Source organism: Venturia canescens, chromosome 1 (genome assembly GCF_019457755.1).
Source record: "Venturia canescens isolate UGA chromosome 1, ASM1945775v1, whole genome shotgun sequence".
Lineage (NCBI taxonomy): Eukaryota > Metazoa > Arthropoda > Insecta > Hymenoptera > Ichneumonidae > Venturia > Venturia canescens.
In genome coordinates this window covers 37,018,840-37,041,976 of record NC_057421.1, presented here as the reverse complement: position 1 = coordinate 37,041,976, position 23,137 = coordinate 37,018,840, and the positions used below count along the sequence as shown (strand labels likewise).

Genomic DNA, 23,137 nt, shown 5'->3' with positions numbered 1-23,137 from the left:
GAAAGTTGTCGAAGAGCCGAGGACATGCGATTGATTGATCCCGATGAAGTCGAAAAAAATATGATATGCAGTAATTGTAATAAACAATTGGCATTCAAGCATATCATCGCAGAAAAACTATGGGTTTTCATTACATTTGGACCCTGAAGTGTGATACTTGCTCTGCAGAAACAAGAAGCCACTCTAGCAAGTGTCACTTCTACGACGGTCACCGCTATTATGATGCAAACACTGCAGTAGTACTCGGTATGTTATTATTCCACATAATTTTGATCTGCCTCTAAAGATGTATATTTTTTTTTTCAACTAATTTCATAAATATAAAGTGAGAGTTTTCAATTTTATTGACTGATATGAAAATCTAATTTTAAATTCTAACCTCAAACTATAAATTCGTAGGCGCTGTTCACTCGGGAGCAGGCTGCAGTGCATTGAGAAAAATTACAATGTGCATCGATATGCCGGTCATGAGTGAGGAGGCATTCAAACGATACGAACGTGAAATCGATCCGATTATTGGAGAAGCTGCAAAGGATAGTTGCCAAAGGGCAGCAGCAGAAGAACGACGTTTAGTCGTAGAGCTTATACATAAGCTGCGTGATAAATTTTAAGCTCTCTGTCATTGTGGCAAAACATTTCATTCTTTCTTTTGGCATAAATAAGCTTCATTTAATGAAAAATATATTAATAGAATTGTTGCATAACAAACAATGGTATTTCAGGATTAGAATGAAATATTGTTTTTATGTGAAATTTCGATATAATCATACGTAAATCTAGAGACGTGGCAGAGTCTTGACGCCAAGTATTAGAAAGGCAATCAAGATAGGCAGTGTATCTATACTCGAGTTTGGACAATTTTTGTTATGCTCATCAATCAATAATGCCGACATCATGAAATTAATACATTATTTTTGTTAATTGGACCGCGATTCGTCTGGTTTTTTTATCTCTATGGCATACGTTACATATCACATTTGCTGTATAAATAAACGAATTAATTTATGGAGATTATACCACGCCTTGAACTCCTCACTTTCCAATAAAAAGTCTAGGTTGAGAAGATAAATACAAATGTAAACTATTTTTAATGTTTATGAAATAAAAAACGTTTTAATTGAAAAGTGGTTCGTGATGAAAAGTGGTCCTCAGCTATTCCTCGTACTACAGTATGATTATTTTCCTTTATGCTTAATTTTTCTAGACCACAGGAGATATCCGACGAAATTTACCCTCTCGCAGAGTTTATGTGCCCTAGGATCGATGACAATAATAGACCAGATTTTGATAGTGCTTTGAGTCATGTTGTAAATATAATCGTATCTTATGACATGGGCTGGAGTAAGCGTGGCAATGGACACAGCTACGATAGTTTGAACGGATACAGTGCAATAATCGGGCAACTCGGCAATAAAATTTTAGATCAAGAGACGCGGTAGCAGCTCGACGTCAAGTATTAAAAGAAAAAACGAGAGTGTAAAAGAAAAGCCAGTGCGAGCCCTGCCGCACTCTTATATACGCAAATATGTCGATTTATGACGTCTTAGTTTCACAACACGCAATCGAAAATGCAAAAATATGATCTAGGATATCCTAAGGAAGATCCTGATTGTAGGAAAAATTACGATGGAAGGGCCATAGAAGCGTCTGTAGGAGCTCAATTAGTGAATCACAGCAGTAATCTTAAGGAGGTAGAGCTTAATGTTCGCGTTGTTATCGGGGATGAAGATAGTTCGACAATAGCAGGAATACGGTAAGAAAGATCAGAGCATGTATTCAAGCGGGTCGACTCCAATCGTTCGACAAAAAATTTCTCTAACGAGCTCTACTCACTGCGTTCTCATTTTTCTGAACTCAGAGGCAAGCATGTCATCGAGCATTTCAAAATTTGCTTTGCGTATTGCTGTACGTAGAACGAAGGTAAGACCTCCGATCTTGCAGCTGCGTTACGCAAGTTGCCTAATCATTTTTTTTGGTTCTCATGAAAACTGTGGAGAGTGGTGTGAACGCAGCTTTAAAAAAAAATGGCAAACACCGAGTTCAATTAAAAAATAGTTATACGAACAATCGATAAAGTTGTTGAGTAAATATGCCGACAACGCTTTGAAATTTGCAGTTCGTGCGTCTAGTCAAACTAACGAGAGCTTGAACTCTATGATGGCTCGGAGGGCACGTAGATGCGATTGTTTTTCTCTGAGCGAATCATGCGATTATCGCTACGCGGCTTGTGTAACGAAGGTGAAACATATGTGTGTAATGTGAGAAAAAAAAACACAAATGATACCAGGTATCTACACAGCTGAATTAACGAAAAGAAAGGATTAATACGGAGAAGCTCGAACGGTTCGATCAAAATTGCCTCATACAAAAGCTGCACACGAACAATTGCGCGTAGATAAGCTAAAAATTACATACTAAATACTAAATTAATAATAAATATAAATATATAAATACTAATAAATATAAATAATAAATACTAAATACTGAATTGCTAAAAAATAGTGAGAGAGCGGAAGGCATACAGTACAAGTCGAATTGCGGTTTACAATTGGACACGGACATCGTCTATAAAAGTTACTGTGACCCGTCCGAAAATATACATTTAAAATTAATCTCCGAAAATTACAGTATAGTTTATTTCGATCTTGAAACTTCTGGGTTATCCCACTCCGCAGATATATATTGCAAATTGCAGCTAAGCCTGGGAGTTCCACATTTTGTATTTATATAAACCCAACTCAGCCTGTAGACGCGAGAGCATCTGCAGTGACTGAAATGAAAAATGTTGCAGGAGAATTGTATTTGCATAGTCGAAAAGTCGATTCCATTCCAATCAGAGATACTCTTATTGCTTTCCATTAGTTCTTAAAACTATTTAAAAAAAACCCTGTTTACTTGTTGCTCACAATGCTACATTCGATGCAACATGTTTAGTTCTTAAAAAAAAAATATACTCCGAGCGAAAAGAACCAGGAATGTTCAAGCTAGAAAGATTAGCCGAGGATATTTAAAATGTAAAAACTAATGCAAATTTCCATGGTGCATTATATGATGTAGAGATATTGGAAAAACTCAGTCTTGCAGCTATCGATATTACCAGTTTCTTCACAACATGTAAGCGTTTGATTGAAACTTTTAACGATTATATGCCCAAAAAGAAGGTGGTGACGGTATTACCTTTGTTTGGAGCCTTTTAAAAATGTCGTATCAACAAGGATGCTCAAAAAAAATCGCAAGTGCCGGTATTGAATACGTGGTAATGAATTTACCGTAGTAATACCTGAAAAGGAGTGACCTCGAAAATAGTAATTGATACATGCGAAATCTGGGTGGGTGACGTTAAAAACTTCAAACTGCTGTAACCGTTGAACGGTTGGTTCTTAGGCAAATGACTCTACGGAATTTATTTGTAGGAAATTCAATTCTCTATAAAAATACGTAAGTAGAATATCTGGGAAATTTTTTTTACGTATGATATGGAGTAATAATCACCGAAATTTTTTTTTACGTGTTATTCTCATGGAAAATTGAAGTATGCGGTGGGCTGGCCGAAATAATTTCATCTCGAGCTGTCCTTTCGGCTAGCTCCATCGTTTGGCATAATGAGAAGAAAAATGCTTGTGAAGCCGGGAAAAAAATATGGATTTTTTTCGACACACCCTAATGTGTATGTATATGTATATGTATTAGGGCGATTAAAAAAAAATTTTTTTTGTTTTCTATTGCAAACAGGCTTAAAAGTTTCTTGTTGGTGTAAAAAGACTCGAGTTAAAAATTGAGTCCTTAATATTAATGTTTAGATATTCCGCATCGCACTTTTCTATTTTCCATAAGAATAATATTGGAAATTTCTGTTTTGCACATTTTGATCTTTACTGCAAGCCCATCGTATGCCATATAAAAAATGTCTTCACTTATTCTTGTAGAAAATTGCACACTCTACAAAAAAGGTCTATTATGATTTTTCGTTAAGTTTAAAAGTTTTTTTTTATCGGCACATTGATATATGTATGAGACAACTCGATTGCTCAACTTTTTTTCAAAATTGATTTTAACCATAATAATTTTGAAAACATGTACGGAGACTAGAAGAAAACGAGAACAATTAAATACAGTACTTTACTTAACGAGATTTTTTTTACATAAAAAATTTTATAAATTTCTACTAATAAATTTTTCTAAACTATTCGATTTTTTTGGATTACTGTAAAAAATTCTTCATGAACGTGTAAGAGACTAAAATTCGAGGACCATGAAGTTTTTGCTGTACTGTACTGAAAACGGTTAAATTTGCGATAAATTGAACTTTGAACTCTAATAACTTTTAGACCCTATATCGGTAATATAACTATTTTTCTACTCGGTGGAGTTGTGGATGAAGTAGTTTAGTTTGTTGATTTTTGTAAAAATAGATATTGGTGTTCCTCAGTGTGTATTGTTTTTTCAAAATATGATTTTCATCAAATACTGAACGTTATTTTTAATTTTTTTTATCAGAGTTTCGCTGGCCTTATTATTACAAAAAATTATGAACAAATATTTTCTAACAGACTAAATTTAAGATAAACACAAATTTTTCGCCAATCTTTTCCAATAAAACCATAAAATCCGCTATAATGTACTGAAAACGGTCAAATTTGTGATAGATTGAACTTTGACCTCTAATAAATTTTAAACTATTAAGTTTAACGAAAAATCTTAAGAGACCTTTTTTATAGAGCGTGCGATTTTCTACAAGAATAAGTGAAGAGATTTTTTATATGACGCACAATGGGCTTGCAGTAAATATCAGAATGTGTAAAAAAGAAATTTCCAATGTTATTCTTATGGGAAATAGAAAAGTGCGATGCGGACTATCTAAATATTAATATCAAGGGCTCAAATTTTAACTGGAGTCTTTTTACACCAACAAGAAACTTTTAAGACTATTTGCAATCGAAAACAAAAAAAAAAATTTTTTTTCTGAATCGCCCTAATATGTATATGTATTATAGCATAATACATACATATGTGACCATAGAAACTACACAATGAATCTTTTCGAATTTCCGTTAGACTGCTGATTCTCTTTATAAAATTGCATTACTCATTGATGTACCGTCGTCTTTATTAAAATAATCTAACAAGGGCGATAGGAAACACATTATAATTCTCATGCACTGCAATATATTTTCCTATCTTTTACGTCTGTATGGATATCGATCACTACCACACCAAATGTGGTTATTATACAAACCGATTGTATTTCTATTTGTTCAAGTTGTTAATATGTTTGTGGATTTTTTTTCCGTTCTTGCCTAGAAGAACGTCGAGCTAAATAAGTCTAAAAAGGTTTCGGCTCCGACCACTTAATTTCTATACATGACCTCCTACCAATGATTCCTCATGTTGATTTCTATTATCTTGTCAATTATAAAATGCATATTCGAAATCAATATTATGACGAATGAGAGCATAGGCATGTCATTTTTGTGCAACTATAATTTTTCATTGCAACAACGATGAAGACCGAATGGGATGTTGAGAGTCATACTATTCTTAGTTGGTTTCACAACGGTTATTCACTCACTACCTTCATCTTCGCATGTTCTATATGGCACACGCGTATATTAAATTCCTAAGAGGTCGTGCACTTGCTCTCACCATCATCCAGCTATATATCGCGTTGCTTCTATCGCCTTTTGCCTTATGAATATAGCAATGCTTCCGCGTCTAGTGCCCTCTGACGTCGGCGTCTGATACCGCACCTTAGCACTTGTGTGACTTGGTCGAACTTCACCGAATCCGCCAACTACTAGAGTGCCATTTTGTGAACACATCGGCTTGCTGCAGAGAGTTCAGAAGGGATCTCTCCCTTCACCAAAGGGAACTCGCTTTCTCCGTAAAACAGGGAGTAGAAAGTGCCGTCTCACGAGACCCATGGACGCGTGCTTGTCTCAAGCGCAATTTAATATGGTTCAAGTTGGTGATGCTCGTGGAAGGTGAGGGGTATGAGACTTTCTCCCTTTCCTGTACGATCCATTGAAACTAGTTGCCGCAGCCTAATCAAGCTTCGTTTTAACTCCGTCCACTCGGTCCAATACTTTGCCCCATCTCCAAGAAACTACACGTTCAACTAATAAACGTAAACGATTTCATAATCATAAAACTCTAGTGAATTGGCTGAACATTTTGCAGGACGACGAAAACGTGAGATGCTTCACTTATTTATAATTACCGTTGCTATTCTATACAGTAGCAAACAATTCTGATTATTACATTCGTTAATCCAGATTTTTCACAAATTCATCATTAGTAAATCATAAACAACTTTCCTCTCATCATCGATGAATAATTGTAACGATTTAAAGAAATTGGGTGATTCATTGGAACTTTTCATCAAATGTTAAGTAGTTCAAAAAAGTAAATATAAGGTTTTTGCACGAAATAACACAGAAAAGTGTGTTATTTCAACTATGAAAAACTAATAGGTGCTGATCCAACGATACTATAATAACATCATTATTTACTTCCACGAAAAACCCTCTGCTCACTCGTAAACTTCCCTTTTATGTCCCATTAGCTGCAACGCTTTCAACGCTCAATGTGTCTGTGATTTCGTATTGATTTTGATAACTATATGAAAAAAAGCTTTCGAAAATTCAGTTGGAAAATAATTTCATAGTCAATATCGATAGTATATTTGTTGTAGTCAACAAATGTAAGACACATGAGTTTGAGGGAAGAATTTTTGAACCTTTTAAATGTCGATCTTCCATTGAATATCCACGTTTTGTACGATACAGTGCTGTATGCGGATTGAATCGAGCGGAAACGGATCCATGAAGAAAACCCGGAGTCGTACGGCTTCCGACAAATTTATTCGTACCCTTCCGATCTCTCGACTGGGATATCGATCCCTATTTGGCGCGTCATAAATTTTCTATAGTACATGCACGCATTTGCACACATACCGAAAGACGTCTGGGCTGCTGCAAGGTTCCACGTAATCGCGTTATGCCGAGAGCAGTTACGCCGCTACCATCTCGTGTTCTACTTCACAACTCTCTTGTCCTTTTATTCTCCATTCTCTACCCCGTCACAATGAAAAATGCTCAACAATATAGGAGATGCGCTGTATTTGTGAAATGCTTCAAAAGTAATGATATCAGTGTTCAAATTGGGTCTTACAAGATTTCTTCTTACGCTGATTTAGAATAAAACGTCTTTGAAAAAAGCTTTTAAAATACTACTAAATAAATTGAAAAATAATAGATTTAAATCAGCTCGTGAGTGGTGGATGTATTTTGGTTTGTTATTCAGTTGAGGTAACTACAGTGTTTGTTGACAAAATGTTTAACATTTTTGCATCAGCAAGAACAATGCACGCTCAATAGATATATCCGACGAATCGACAAAAGACGATACCTAAAGGGATAAAAAAGAAGGTAAAGGCGGAATCCGAATGGAAAGGGGTTCTGCGGTCCGGTGGAATTTGATATTTTCCGGTACACACTGAGCACTATAAAATAAAGTGGAAAAATTCCATTTGGTCAGACGCACCCTTTCAAGCGAAAGAAACCACTTCGGTCTTCCATACGTTTTGATCTACCACGCCTACCAAGAACAGACGAACGGAAATATAAATATAAATCTACGGCAAGTCAAGAGTACGATGTGTATGGTGAATGGAAGATGGAACGAAGAAGGGAACTGCCGGTGCAAAAGGGATGAATAAAGTAAGTAACACAAGGTCCACAGTAAGGTTCAGAGGGTGAGCTATAAAAGGACGAAGATGCATGTATGTCACGAAGGGTAGATAGGCAATACTTTCGGACCCCAGACAACTTTTTTTCAGGGATATATGGAAAATGCGAATGTTGCTGCTTCAACAGAACCGTGGTGTGTGTAAGTGCGAGGATGATTCGAAGATATGGCAAAGCATGAGATTTATATTAAAAATTTTCGAAAAGAAACCATTCACCAGTCTTCAAAAGCGGCAGGAATGTTCTTTCAGTCCGCATGGACCAATAGTGACGTTTCAGTCAGTGAAAATTTTTGAGGGAAATAACGTTGGTAAAGAACTTGAGCTTCTGTTGAATTTTTCTTTGGAAGCCACTGGGTAGTGAGATAGAGATAGAAAGAGAGAGAGAGAGAGAGGGGCATGAGCAAAAAAGACTGTTATCTTGAAAGGTACCCAAACTTTTTGCGGCTTTTACGGTCACGTTTGCAAATTGATAAAAAATATTATATGCCATTTCTTTTTCTCCGTGTCATAGACGTGGACCTGTCAAGCCTGGCCACAATACCTGTCTTTGCCTTTACATGCGTAATGATGGTCATCATTTTTTGGTACGATAAATTTTCTTTTCCATGTGAAAAACTGGATAAAATCGAGAAAGCAGACCCTGACAGATTGAAAAGTTTTATGAAGCGATAGTGACGGTTAAAATACAAACGAGCTAAAATTTTACAGTGAAAATACGTCCATTTTATGAATGAGACAGTTTCTCTTGCGTATTTTCTACTCTTCTCTTCTCAGACACTTTTGCCTTTGGGAATATGGTTGTCGCTCGAGTCATTCCCGACTTATTGTCCGTCGATTTGCCCAGGGAAAATGAACCTATGAGCTGTAAGCACGCAGGTTTTTCAATCGTGAGTGATGTATGACTTCCAGTTATAGATGTCATTCACAGTGATCAATCTGAATAAGAAAATTTGTCGACATCTTTTGACGATGAATCTACGTATACTAGGAACATTTAAATTACTAAAAAAAAGTGTTTCGATTTTGGACCACTGCAAAAAGTAACTGGGTTCCAATCTATCTCTCGATTAGTACAGTTGTTTGAACTTTATCATTGGTTAACACTTTAGATAAATTTGTATTTTTTCATCTATGGATTTCTACATTCAATGTAACACAATAAGACAACGTTTTTACAAAGATATTGACAGCGTTTGAAGAGCGAAGTGAATACTTTAAAATTTGTCGCTAGACTGTTTTAGTAATTGGAGATTTGGGAGGCAAGACTTCCATGTTCTTTTGAAATTAAGGCGATTGACGATTGGTTTAAAACTAGGAAAAAATCCAAAAATGAGGCTTCGAAATCTTCTCACGGAAGAGTTTTTTTTCAATATTGAAAGGTTTTTGAGTTGTTCAAAGAACCAGGCAAAAATCGTAAATACAAAATATTTTGCCGTTCTTTATTTCGGGCTACAAAAAATTTCGGCATGGGCATTCCCATGAGGGGCTTTATAGGCCTTTGTTTAAGGCCATCAAGTATGAAAGAACCCGGCGTGCCTAATGGATCGCTGTGGCTTGACAAATTATTGACAATTTCATTTACTGAAAAGTAATGAGTAAAAAATTTTATTTTAAATTATGTTGCTCTGCACGCAACAGTAGTCGGTACGTTGTTTTTCAAAGATCGTCCCAATGAATCTTGACCATTTGTCGTATCGTTAAACCTATCCATATTCCTGGTGATAATTACACAGTCTGACGGAACAGAATCTGAGGTGGGAATGTACAGTATCAGTGCTTTCGTACGTTGAGCTGTCGTCCATTCGCGGTAGTTCAAGAGAGAGAGAGAGAGAGGCTTACGATTTACACTAAGTCCTTTATCAGCACAATCCAGCCCCCGCCTCTCCCCAGTTCACGGAAACATACACTCAACGATATATATGTCATCGGATGTAATGTGTAACAACGGGCTCTCTGCAATAGTGAGCATGGCATCGGTTAACTGTTTGTTACTGCAATGCAAGAGAGTTTTCGATTGCAATTAAATAAATATACAAAAAGTTAATGAAATATCATGTCAGGGAATCTCATTCTATATTGCGATGAAGTTCTTATGTCTTTTGTTAACCGATATTTAGTTTATTTGCATTGTAAAATTAAGCTTGGAAACCATCGATTTCAGGTTAAAGATCGTATCATTATCTTAGAAGAAGAAAGTCTACGTTGAATATTAGGAATTTGTGGTTACTAGATTTCCTAACGAAACTTGTCACATTTATGCCTCCAGTAAAAACTTTTTATAAGTAGAAAAAATAACGCCAAGTATTAAAAAGCCGCATATAATAATATTGATTCTGTTTCTTCTATTAATTATTCATTCTGTTTATTTACAAAAATATAATGATATTATTTCAATCAAGTCATGTACAAGTGATAATTCTTTTTATAGTTTTTTGAAAGATTTGTAAAAAAAATTTTAAGCTTTCAAACAAAAATTTGACGAATTTAATACTTGTGATAATTAGATTAAAATTTTAATCATCACTTGCGGCAACTCTGCTCCCTCCTCCCCTGCAGCCACTGTTGCCCGCGTTTGAATTCTATATGCCAACCATATTCGTATACTCGTTTCATTTTTTGAATTATTCCGCATGAGAGACATTCTCTTGTAGGAGGGGAACACAAAGTAAACATACTATATACACTGCAGGTCAAAAGACAAATATGCCCTCATATCCCTCTTTCCAAATATTTTTATGATATTTTTTGGATCTGATACGCATTTTTGAAAATGACTGTTTTCTGATGTTTTTTTAGTCGTGTAAAATTGGACACATGACTTGTGGAAATTTTTCCCTCTAAATTTTTTCATAACATTTCGCTTTCAAAATTACTTAATTTTGCTTTTAAAAAAGTTTCATGAGATTTGTTTTCGTCAAGTTATTATATATTTGCTTAAAAAAGATCAATTTTAGAAAGTACGGCCAAATTCGAAAATTTTGAAACTTAAATGAAATTGTCAAAACGGAAAAATGTGCATAAAATCGTTCTGAATCGACTGAAATTTCTTCCGAATTTTCGTCCAGTCGTTTCCAATCGAAACTGTCAACTGAAACCCCTTAACTCGAAAGCCATGGGGTTTACATCAAAGTATTAAGGATGTATATAAGGTCAATTCTTCAGTACAGCTATTTATTTTTTAAGGTTATGTCTTATGTTAAAATGTCAATGGCGAATCATTTCTGTTTGCATTTTATAATTTTTAATAAAAAAAACTATGTCATTTTGAATCATAATTTACGATTTTTAATAAAATTACTATCCAATTTGATAACTGTGGTCAAGCACAAACGAGCCAATCAAATTACATGTTCAATATGGCGAACGTACTAACTACAGAACGCCGCTGAAACGTCAAAAGTTAACCCCAAATATCTCCACAACATCGGAAACAGTGGGTTTTTTTTACGTGGAAAAATCGATAAAACTTTGAAGTTTCTAAAAATTTTTTTTGTGGCCGTGCGTTGCCAACAATTCATACACTTTTTTATCATTTTAGTTCGAATTTGTCAACTTCCGGTACAAATGACACGGATTTAAATGTGGCTTTAATTCTTAAATATTTATTTTTAACCATCGGCTGAGTACCTTTTTCTTTTTTTCAATCGATGCAGCGTGATCAACTCTATTAAATATTTCAAATTCATGCAAAATTTGACACGATATTTTTTACATACGTCCTTAAAGTGATGGATCTCACGATAACATGTGTCGTCGCCCTCTCCTCTCCACTGTCGGTACTGCAAAACTCGAAATAAGCTATTGCAGACTACCGACGGATGTCGCGGCGCGAGGTTTCCATCAGGTTTCAACGAAGAACCCGATGGATGAGCAGTAAAAACTGCTGCTCGCTTAAAAAAGCGGTGAAATGGAATAAACAATTTATATTGTTTATACGAAGGAACCATTTTCGTTCCGAATATCTCCAACGTTTTTCATCGATGGGTTGTTCAATGAGTACTGAACTTTCCTGCAGTGAAGACTGACGGGTTCTCGCTCGAAAAAGCAGTAGAATTGGATAAACAATTCATATTATTTATCTGGAAAAACGTTATTTTTTTCTGAATATCTCCAACGATTTTCATCGATGGGTTGTTCAATAAGTATTGAATTCTCCAGCACTGAAGACTGCCGGGTTCTCGTTCGAAGAAGAGGTAGAATTCGATAAACAATTCATATTGTTTATCCGGGAGAACGTCAGTTCTTTCCGAAAATCTCTAACGATTTTCATCGATCAGTTGTTCAATGAGAATTGAACTCGCCAGCAGATAAACAAGGTAGACATCGATAAACAGTCAAATTGAAAAATAAGAAAATTTACCAAAATTATTGAAAATTTCGCATCTTCGCGCGTTCGCAGTTTTTTTCTCCAGTTATTTTTGCTCCCTTTCGTCCAATCTTCTCCAAAATTTCGATATCCACACGCTCGCAGGCCAGGGCTTCGACGTATCCACCCATGTACCTTTAGACATCGAGCATATTAAAGCCTCTGTATATTTTGTCCTCTATTCTTCAGCACTACATTTTTTCCACAGCACTAAACTGCACAAGAAGACTTTCTGTCAAATCTATGACGTATACTAAACGTCACTTTTTCTTATGCTTCTTCGTTTGTCTTTCCAGAAACTGATGGTCGCGCACATTTCGATAAACCAATGTCGATAATTTTTTTCAATAAATTTTTAAAAGCTCTTTACTCCTTTATTTCATGATCGATTTTCATGCAACAAGGCTCAAAATGTGTGTATTTTATTTCTGTTTGGCTGACATTCGCCAAATTACGATTTGATAGATAGAGGAGACCGGGGCAAAACGGAATACCTAAGGAAATATTGAACTTTTCTGAAGTTTGGAAAACTCTGTCTATTTTTTACTCACAAAAACGAAGAAATGCACTAGAATTCTTTTCAATTAAAAAAAATAATAATAATAATTCCGAAGCAAAACGGGGTACCCCTCAAAAACTCATGAAATTTTTTTTTACTATGATTTTAATTCAATGCACATTGTGTGCATTTTGCACCCGTAACCGTGCTTCCGACTTACCACCGTAAGCATTGAAAGCGATCTCAGCGCTTACAACGCTCTAACGTACGCCGAACACACCCTCTGAGCGCGCTCAGCGCTTATAACGGTAACTCGAATGCATTTCGAGCGCTCTCAGCGGGGCTGGGTTGAAATTCCGAACTGTGAGAAATTAGAAGACTCAAAATTCCGAAAATCTAACGGATCGATGCAAAAAAAAAAGACTGGCGATATGAATAATAACGAAGATTGCTAATGTTTATTTTGTAAAAATTTGTATTCTTTATCCACTGAATCGTGGATTCAGTGCCAAAATTGTGCGGAAAATCATGTGTGTAACCACACATGATGGTCCGTAAACATATCTGCGAAGCAGTATTCCCAGATATACAAATACTTTTTGTATATCTGTGCAAAAACGTTTTCACTTTGGAAGTGATGTAAAAAAAAGAGAATTTGAAAAAAACAAATTAAAAAAAAATCAAAACCCAGAAAAAACAAGATATTTTGGAAAAAATATGTTGCATTTTCTTTTCGGACAAGTATAAAAATTGAAAAAAAAACAAAAAAATTCTCTCGTTTTTCGGGTATCCTGTTTTACCCCGGTCTCCCCTATTTACTGAATTATTCTATAATTATTCAGATGGTAATACAAAATGCAAAAAAAAAATCAAAATTTCAAAAATCCTCATGTCAGCCCATTTGTGGCTGTGTATTCACAGTTCAAATTTCAACACAATCGGTTGAACAGTGCGGCAGAAATCAGTTTTCGAAATTTCGATCTGCAAATACCGACTGATCCATCACCTTTCTTATGCCTTTTAAATTTTCTATCTATGAGAATTTTTTCAATATTTTTGTCGAAATTTTAAAAAATTAGAAACTTGAAAGATCGCTGGGATGGTAGCGGAAAATGTTGTATTTATGAACTTTCAAAACACTAAAATTATGTTCAAATACTTTTACAACGTTTTTTTCAACTTTCGTTTATAATCTTATGAGACTTTCATTTGTTTCTTCCGACTTCCGATCAATTCTTCAACAAATGGCGACTACTTCAACTTCACAAGTAAGGAAAAATGGGCTATCTATGTATATATAAAAATCTATGTATATATATATATTATAGAAATAAATTTCGAAAGTTATTGAAAACAAATAAAAAACACTAGTGCTCCTGTACAGACTATCTGGAAGTGACTCAACATAACATAAATGTACTTATCTCAGAGTCGCGGAAGCGACTCTAGATAGAAGATAGATACGCTGCTCGTTTTGACTTGCGTTTTTAATCCTTGGTGTCAAGACTCTGCCACGTCTTTAGATTAGGTTTGAGGGCGACGCGATGGTAGGTTAATCTCTATTTGCGAGAAGAACAAGTACCTTTTATTTGTATCATTTTCACAAATAATTTCTGGTTTTTCTTCTATAAGACAATTCAAAAAAGTTCAAAGTTTAATCTAAGGTATTTTTTTCAATTCGTGGTTGAAAACACTCATTGCTTAGTTGATAATCGAGTCTCCCGATCCGTTTGAATTACAGCGAGTTATAAAATAATTTTCATTTTCCATTCATTTCAGTCTCATTCGTTTCCATGCAAATTCAATGGCTTCGATCTCGCATCTTATGCTTTATTTATTGGATCCTCACTTTGTATCTGTCCCTTCTCAGCTCATTCGCCCCTTCTCGTGCAACTCTCCGGCTACGAGAATAAACTGGGTGCCAGGTACAAAGTACCGCCGAATTACTCGACTTGTTTTTTGCTTATTCTCTGGATGGTAACATAACGCAAAAGTATAGTCCAGAGTGCACGAGGGAAACGAATGACCGAGGACGGTCCGGCTACTCAGCTCATCTGAGATACTAAAGGTAGAGGGGGAATCCTTGAGGGAAAGTAATAATTTCACCACAAAACAAAATAATTCACACAAAAGATAAGATTCAGAACAGGATGCGTCATTCATTCACAATTGAATTTAAAGTAACAAATTATACAAAACAAAAGGTTTGATCGCATCAATGGAATTTAACAAAGTAAGAATTCAGAGATAAACAATAATTTCTCTTTGCGAGTTCGCATTGGCAGTACGCGCCGACAGGTAAATAAGAATTTCCATACTCGGCCTACTCGAGTTCGCAAGGTAGTTAAAGGTAATAGGTAATAATAATAATAATAATAATCGACACCAGGTAATTCCCCATACAATATTTCGATCGCAATAAAACTTGGAATTTCGGCCATGCGAAAGGTAACGCCGAAGCTCCACAATCCGGAATAATACACGAAGGCAGAAGACAATCAAAAATACGCAAGATAACAGAAAATACAATAATTGACCAAATAAAAGGCGACATAGGTAATATGAAATAAGTCAGGCGAAAAATGAAAGGAAGATTACAAACTGTATGAGAAATAATACGTGATACAAAAGAAATGGTCGAAAAATACTGAAAAATAGACCCGTTGCTGACCACCGTACAGCCCGAAACACGACAACGAGAGCGAGAGAGAGGCGACGAAAACATCGCGCGAACGAACGCGCTTGCTATAGAGCCCTCGACACGTGCAGGGAGAGAGAGATAAAACTAACTCGAAATCTATTGCACGTAAGATCTAGCGATTCCACACAAAATTCATACTCGAACAAATAATTCACAATATAATTTTTGTCAGATAAAACAATGCTAAATGGACCCAAATTAATATCGAATTGACTGGTAGAGTTGAGCCGCAAAACTACAAAAGGGTGGAGACACGGGAAGTATCGGCCGCAATCTCGCTCGATACTTCGACACACGTGTCCCCCGAAACGCCATATAACGACAAATAAACCGGAACTAAATTCCGAAAAACTCAACAGAAATGCTCAACTGCACCAGTCATTCGGGGAGAAAGAGAAAAGGACTTACCGAGGAGCCAGCTCGTCGCGCAAGAAAAAGACAAAGAGCCTCGATATTCGGGAGGTGTTGGTGGTATGCCGGTGAGGTAATCGGAAGAAGATTAATTGTGCGAAAGAGCGGTCCTCGATATTCGGCACTATCCCCACCTCTAGGCCCATGCACCGCAGCGCTCACACGCTAGGCGTGAACTAGAGCACGGGCTCGTAGCTCACGCTTTCGCGGTAATTTCAAAATACTAAGTGCGTTCGAGAATGTTCGTCACACTTTTTATGCGATACTCAGCTGAATTACTTTTTCTGTTGATCTCGCCTCTCCCGTCCACTCGAAACACACTTCCCGACTAGATTACCGTGATTCGGGTCCCTTTCCTCTTGGGGGTCCAGCGGGGATCCCTGAAGGGTAAAGGGGAAGCCTCCCTCGTGACCCAGTAGCCAATGGGTTCACGGTGGGCCCACCACGATAATCCACCAGGAAATTTCAGCCCCTCCACCCCAGGAATCTCCCCCGGATACCATCGAACGAGGCGCCGACACCCGAATTCACGGTTTTGCGAACGGTGCAACTCTCGGTTGCTATAGCGGCCTATGCCAGCGTGCCCTTTCAGCCGTCCACAGGTCGCGAGTGATATTCGGTCCTCGGATACGACGTGAGAGGAGTGCCTCTCAAGAACGAGATTGGGTTGAGCAACAGAAAAACATCGCTATAACAGAAACGGGGTGCAAATCCAAACGGTGAAAGGCAACATCAAATATTTCAAATTACATGAAATTACTGAAATTAAAACGTCAGGTGAACTCAAAATAAATCATCTAAATTCTCTCTCTTTTCTTGACAAAGTAGGTAGTAGGTAACTAAAGGTAGCTAAAATCTGTCGAGTCGGTACTGTAGGTGGTGTTTAAAACTTCAAATTATATTTACGCATCGGTGAGTCGTGTTCCGAGCAACACCCGACGGGTCGAAAAGGCGTCAAAAATGGGCCGTAAACCCGGTCCACTGGTCGACACGATTCGTACGAGTGGCGGGGAAAAATGTCACGTCACCTCATATTCAAATTCAATAAATATAAATCGATGTCTAGTAATTGCATTCTCGGAATTGAATACTACGCCAGGACTAAACGCGAGGTAAGGTTTTGCTAGTGTTTCGGGAGGCAAACCGGGTAGGGAAAGTGGAGTATTTAAATCAGTAAAAAAGATTACATAATAATTTTATACGATAATAATCTGGAGTGATAATCATTATTGAATGGGAAGGCCTAAAAACGCAAACTTCATTCGGACGGTTAGCGAATAAACTTAAATGGTGTCAGATTTTTTTGCATAGTACGATATATTCTAGCTTTTAAAACTACCAAATCTTCTACAGACTTAAAATCCTAACGCCTCCATCATTGTGAACGTTCAAGGAATACAGAGGGACAAAATGCACCCCTGTAATTTGCACGGGGGTGTTACAAAGAGACTCAACTATAGTCACGTTGGTGAAAAAAGTTGAAGGTGGTAACCAGCTTCACATGTTGAGTGAGGTTCGCTTCATGCTGTGCCTGGCAAAGTTTGCAATTATTTTTCCCCTTGTACGTACCCACCTACCGTTTATATAGCTGTGCATGCCGCGATACGCCAGCTACGGTTTGATGAGGATGTGTGCATAGGATCCGAGAGTGCAACTTTCTACACATCACCGTACTATTGTACGAAACGAAAGGGCGATGGGCGAAGGGTTGCACGAAGCTATATTCTGGTTTTCCCACCGTTACGAGCTTTCTCCGCTTTACCCAACCCTGTGATCCCTGCACACCGTCGCTAGCGGTAGCGATCCGTTCGTTGCACATTCGCGACAAAGGCTAATTGCGAAGCGCGGACGAACCGCGCCGCAAACACGGACAAGCCTATATTGAGATGAAAACACACGAGTATACACTCCGAACGCGTTCCAAGAGAAAGATAGATAGAGAGAAAGAGAGAATCGGAGAAAGAGAGGTAGCTACATGAGAGAGCGTCGACAATCCCTGCAGGTTCCTCTGTCGTATACCACACACGGCTAACCTTATAACGACACATGTTCCAGAGGAAGGAACGATGAAGTGGCCTTTGGTGGCTCAGTTGGTACGTGAGGAACGTTGCACCCTGCGGGTTCATCGTGGTTTACGTACAGGTTCACCCCGTATATATCCTGAGCGTACATGCACCAGCGTCGGGTAGGGGTATTGCACACACTCAACAATGTTCTCGAGAATGGGGAATGCAGCTGGTCACCTCGCCTTTTATCGTGTCCGCAGTACGAAATGTCCACACATACTCTTGGTTTGCGATGGTCAAAGTTACTCACAGAGATGTCGCGATGGCATTGCCTATCCTCGCGAACGTCGATGGTACGCGGGAGCATAGAATTCATGAACGTAGAGCCGAGGTAAGCCTCGGTGACGCACGTCGATAGCCATATCGCGCATAATTCGCCGGAGCTACTGGAACGTTGCCCTCTCGAAGGTCTCCGTAGCGAATCAATATCCACCGGCGTTCACCAAGCAGGTCACTCGATTTCCATTTCGATGTTTCTATCACTAGCACATGCTCCTGCTATTTTAGTGTTCGCACCCTAACGGTGTTTGTTTGCAATCGTATCAAACCAAGTAATGTGGGCAATTAGGTTCTCTGCTAGTAAGCCCCTCGTCATTCAGTCTACTACATTGCTGAGTAATAGACGAGTATAATAAACACATTCTCCAGGTGGTCGAATGAAGCCCCAGATCCAGATCCTCGTTATTGACGTTAGTCCGTGGCATTCATCGCATTAAGATTATTGACTCATTAGTTCTCAGTTTTGATATTGTATTGCTGCTAATATGCATGCAAAGCATAATGCGTTTCAATAACATTGATTTCCCTATGAGCTCCGCAGCTGAAGCTAACTAATTCGAGTCCTCATCCAAATGGCTCAACACTGCAAGAAATTCTGTAATTCTTATATATACCTACTTTATTCCATATATTTTCGTTTTGCGATTTAATTTGACCAAAGGAACGCAAATGTTTCCACCCCTTAGGGTTTGATTGTGATGAATTTTGCATAATCTAGCAGATATTTTCTGTGATGACATTGGTTGACATCATGGAATCTACAGTAGAATTGCAGCTCAATGTTGCTTTTGTTGGTAACTTACACGAAGGTTTGGGTATGATATAATATTCATGGAATTTACGTTACGGGTACGACAATAGGACTGAGGTAAACTCTTGTATCCGTTCTGCATTACACATTATTCGCTGGAATTGGTGCTACGTAGGATAGGTGGTAACTGTGGGAAGGTTCGTTCGGCCCTACAGAACATCATCCAGGCCTCGACGGTTCTCTGTATAACTCGTAGCTCTATCTCTATTGTATTTCGCTCATGACACGGGTTCGACGCGTTGCCCACGATTTCGATGAGACACGAGGTGTAACATTTTGGATGTCTACCGACAGTCTCGTAACTACTTCTCTCTTCCACTCTCCGATGGTTTACATAGTTTCAAGCCCAGCGGAGTAATTACGCAGAATCGCTTCTCTCGCTATTTCCCATTCCTCGCACACAGCATACACGTGTTTCATCAAGTCATCAACGTGTGTACGCATTTTATGCGGAGGGAAACCTCGGGAACTAGTCATTGACCAGTATGAACTAATTCCTTTCGAATAGAATGGGCCGACTTTAAGATACGAAATCTCTACTCGTTGCCAAAATCCTTCATGAGAATCAAATTTTGTTCATTGATGAAATAAAATGGGGTATTTAGTTGACTTGTTTTTGAAACAACGGCACAGCTAATTGAAAATTACGTGAACTATTCAAATGTTTCCAAGTAATTGAATCAGTCATTTTATGAAGTCATTTTCAGGTCATAAAAAATGAGTTTGAGTTCGCTGACTCGTTCAGAAATGGAATATCTAAATATACTCGAGTAAAACTTTCCTTACCGGAGCTTTTTGCGCCAGGACTCATTGGTTAAGCCTCTAAGAAGGTTGAAACAACGTTACAACATAATTCTCTTAGCTACTAGTGGCCGTAGGGTTGTTTGCGGCAATGGGAGTAGTTGTACACAGTAAACTCTCCAGAAACCCTCTTGAACCAGGGTCATCTGAGGAGACTCATCTAGAAAAGGGGGTAAGATAGGTCGTGCATTTGCGTAGGAGTGTGAAACAGGGTGGTTGGTGTAACTCCCGTGAACGGACGCGTGACAAGAGGCTTCGTGTACTCGAGACAGTCGAGTGTCTCGCTCGTTGAGCAACTAGGTAGACTTACGGACAAAGAGGTACAACCTGAGATCAGGCTGAAAGCTAGTTCGCAATTTGTGTATGAACACACGGGAGGCGCATCGTTATTGTTGTTTGGATATGATTTACGGTTTATCGTTGGTTTCACATCGCGATTCTAGAGGTTATACGAATGCTGGCTCGTTGAAACGGGGATTCTCAACGCTATTACCTTCGTAATTCCTGTCACGATTAACGATTTCCTCCAGCGTCGAGTGTCTTGCGTTTTGTTGAGCTGAACAATGCTCGAATAACCGCTTTATTTTATGATGGCTTCGAATGAGTATTTTATTGTATTATGATTTCTCATTTTCATGCCATATTATTATTATATGAAAACAATTTTTTTAGGAAAGCAACAATATGTTCCCAAAGATTCATAGTTCTCAGGCTATATTGCGTCATTTTACAGCACGTTCCATAGGGACGAATTTTCGGTTTTCTCTATACGACCATCGCTCGTTCTCTTATCAACCTCGTATATATACTATATATAACGTTCATCGACCAAAGTGTCATCTCATTCGCTTTATACGCGCGCAAGAACCGAATTGGGGCTTGTATTCAATAGGGTGGAATGAGATCGAATCCGCGGTACTTCCTCTCACCTCTCACTTTGTCCGAGCAACTTGGCTTCGTGGCTTTGGCCCATCACGAATCCTCACGCGGGTAATTGAATGGGTAATTGAATCGATCCTTATCTAACTCCGTACGCTGAGCGTCTAACCCGTCCGCTGCCTTCTGCCTTGCCGCTTTCTCCTCTTCCTCCAATTGCTTCTCTTCTTCGGTCTTTCTTTTGCTTATTCACCCTTCTCCTTTTCTCTGTATCTAACAGGAATGTACACGGCGCGAAGCCTGATCAACGTCCCGAAGTCTTATGGTGTACGGCCACGGCAAATGAGAGCTCTCTAAGCTTCATCCTTTGCTCGTTTATACTTTTGCCTCGATCCCAACATCGATATCGCCTTGCGAATTATTTCAATAGGAATTATGTAATATGCAAAAAAAGCAATTTACGAAAACAGTAAAGATTCTTACATATTTTCTCAGTTCCTCAGAATCCTTATAAATAACTTCGAAGTCATATGTATAGGAACCAAAAATACGTATAAAAATTTGATTTCTTTGCGAATGCTACGTTTCGTAACAAAATTCCGATAGTTTAAAAAAGCACATATTCGAATTCCATATTTGTGCAGCGGAAAAGATTTCATAAGTTTCGAAATGGAAGAAAAAATGTTTATTCTTTTACATATCGATTGGATAGAGAAATATCGAAAACCTATTAAAAATTTCGTCAACAACTAATTTTACTCACTCATTTTCTAATGATACATAAAGTTTTTTCCAATTCCAAGGAACTGCATGGACGCCTGTTGACGTGCAACAAGAAAACAGCCGACAGTATTATTAAATATCATAAAAGCAAACTTTTCTGAATTTATCGAAATGTTTTTGAATGGTATTTCGAATGCTTTGACTCATAATAATTAATCGAAGTAATAATTTTTTTTCAGTAAAAAGTTCACTACCTGTTTCTAACCAATTTTTATTTACATCAAATTGAGACTACTCCATCCTCGAGGCCATTAACGCACATACTTTTACTTCCAGCGTTTTTAGTGACAAGATTGACATTCCGCCGTATCCCAAAAGCCAACAGTGACTTCGAGTGACTTTCAAAAACCTAAAATGTACGATGAATACTGTGAAAAAACTAGAGACAAATATATTTGTGCCCTTTGTGCAGTCATTCCAAGAATACCCGACTCCAGCGGCTCGCTGCACAATGGCTCTTGTTAAAATTTGATTCAACAGAAGATATGAAAAACCATTGTAAGAAAAAAAATTATGTTTACAAAAACTATTCAAAAAACCAATTCACTTAGAAAAAAACTGCTTACGCTTTTATTGCAATGAAAAACGAAACCCCGAAATAAAACCCTTCCAATAAAACATTAGTATAAAAATCTCTCAACAAACATGTCATCCGAAGAACTAGATCGTACCAGAAATTCTAATGACGAATGAGAAGTAGTTTGATCCTTCTCCTCAAGAGAGCAGTTCATTATGAGAAGTTATAAAAAAAACTATTTTTAATGAAATTGACGAGTTAAGCCGAACCTGTAAAATCATGGACTTGTAAACATGTATACGTGGAAAATGTGACCTGGAACTCAATGACTGTAAGACTAATGCAGAAGTTGCGAAGCACATCGAATCAGGAATAAAAAAAATTACAAAAGCAGAAAAATATGGAATTACAACCACCAAAAATGCAAACACAGAACATTATAAAAATAAATCTAGGCACAAGATTAGTATCACTAAAATTGGACAATTTGTCCTTTTACATTCATTAGAATTTCGACAACCCTAAGTTCAGCAACATGATGTTTGAAATAAGAATAAGTAAAAGCATTTGAAATACTGCAACAAAAGTGGAATTAAACCAATGAACAGAAAATGTCGATCTCTGTTCTAGTGAAAGCCTTTTTCGATGATTTTTTTTTACTTGTCCTCATTCGTTTTAACATTTTTATTTCCTATTTTTTTATCATGCACTTTGTTGCGAATTGGAAATTGAGACATTTTCCGTAGGATAAAAAATCCTTTCTCAATGATGTTAGGTGTACATGAGGGCATAAAAGAGGTCTAAGAAATTTAATCAAGTCTATACGACGGTGATAATCAGGGAAGAATATGCACCCATTATGCATACAGAGATCCCGAGTTTCTTGGCTCATCGTCGCACGTGTATTCGTACCCTCAAGCATCCGTGATATATTATACCGTTTCGAGAGGAGCAGAGCGCAGAGGGTACAATCGTCAATTATGCGTGCATCAACCTACCCCTTCTTAGCTGTCGCACCCTTTCTCATTCTAGCCGTATAACGTATATAAAAGCGCTCTACAATATCTCATGTCAGGCTACATCGCACGTACGTACGTCTCGCATATGCGACAAATCCTTTTGCCTCGTATACCGTAAAGTTCGTATACGACCCTAAGAGTAGGCTTCAATTCTTGTTCTTGCAACTCATATAACCTATAACAGGTGAATGATAAATTCCGATGTAACAAGCGCTGGAACATGTTTGCGGGCTATTTCCAAATGGCCAAGAAATAAAATGA

General features: G+C 37.6%; 1 protein-coding gene across 1 annotated transcript in view; it reads right to left on the bottom strand.

Moving 5' to 3' along the window:
• LOC122411591 (uncharacterized) overlaps positions 1-15,870 on the bottom strand; it is a 206,299-nt gene extending 190,429 nt beyond the window's left edge. The window contains exon 1 of the mRNA XM_043420556.1: positions 15,722-15,870. Within this exon, the coding sequence (XP_043276491.1) occupies positions 15,722-15,870 (149 nt within the window). The remainder of the gene's footprint in view (positions 1-15,721) is intronic.
• Positions 15,871-23,137: the final 7,267 nt, after the last annotated feature.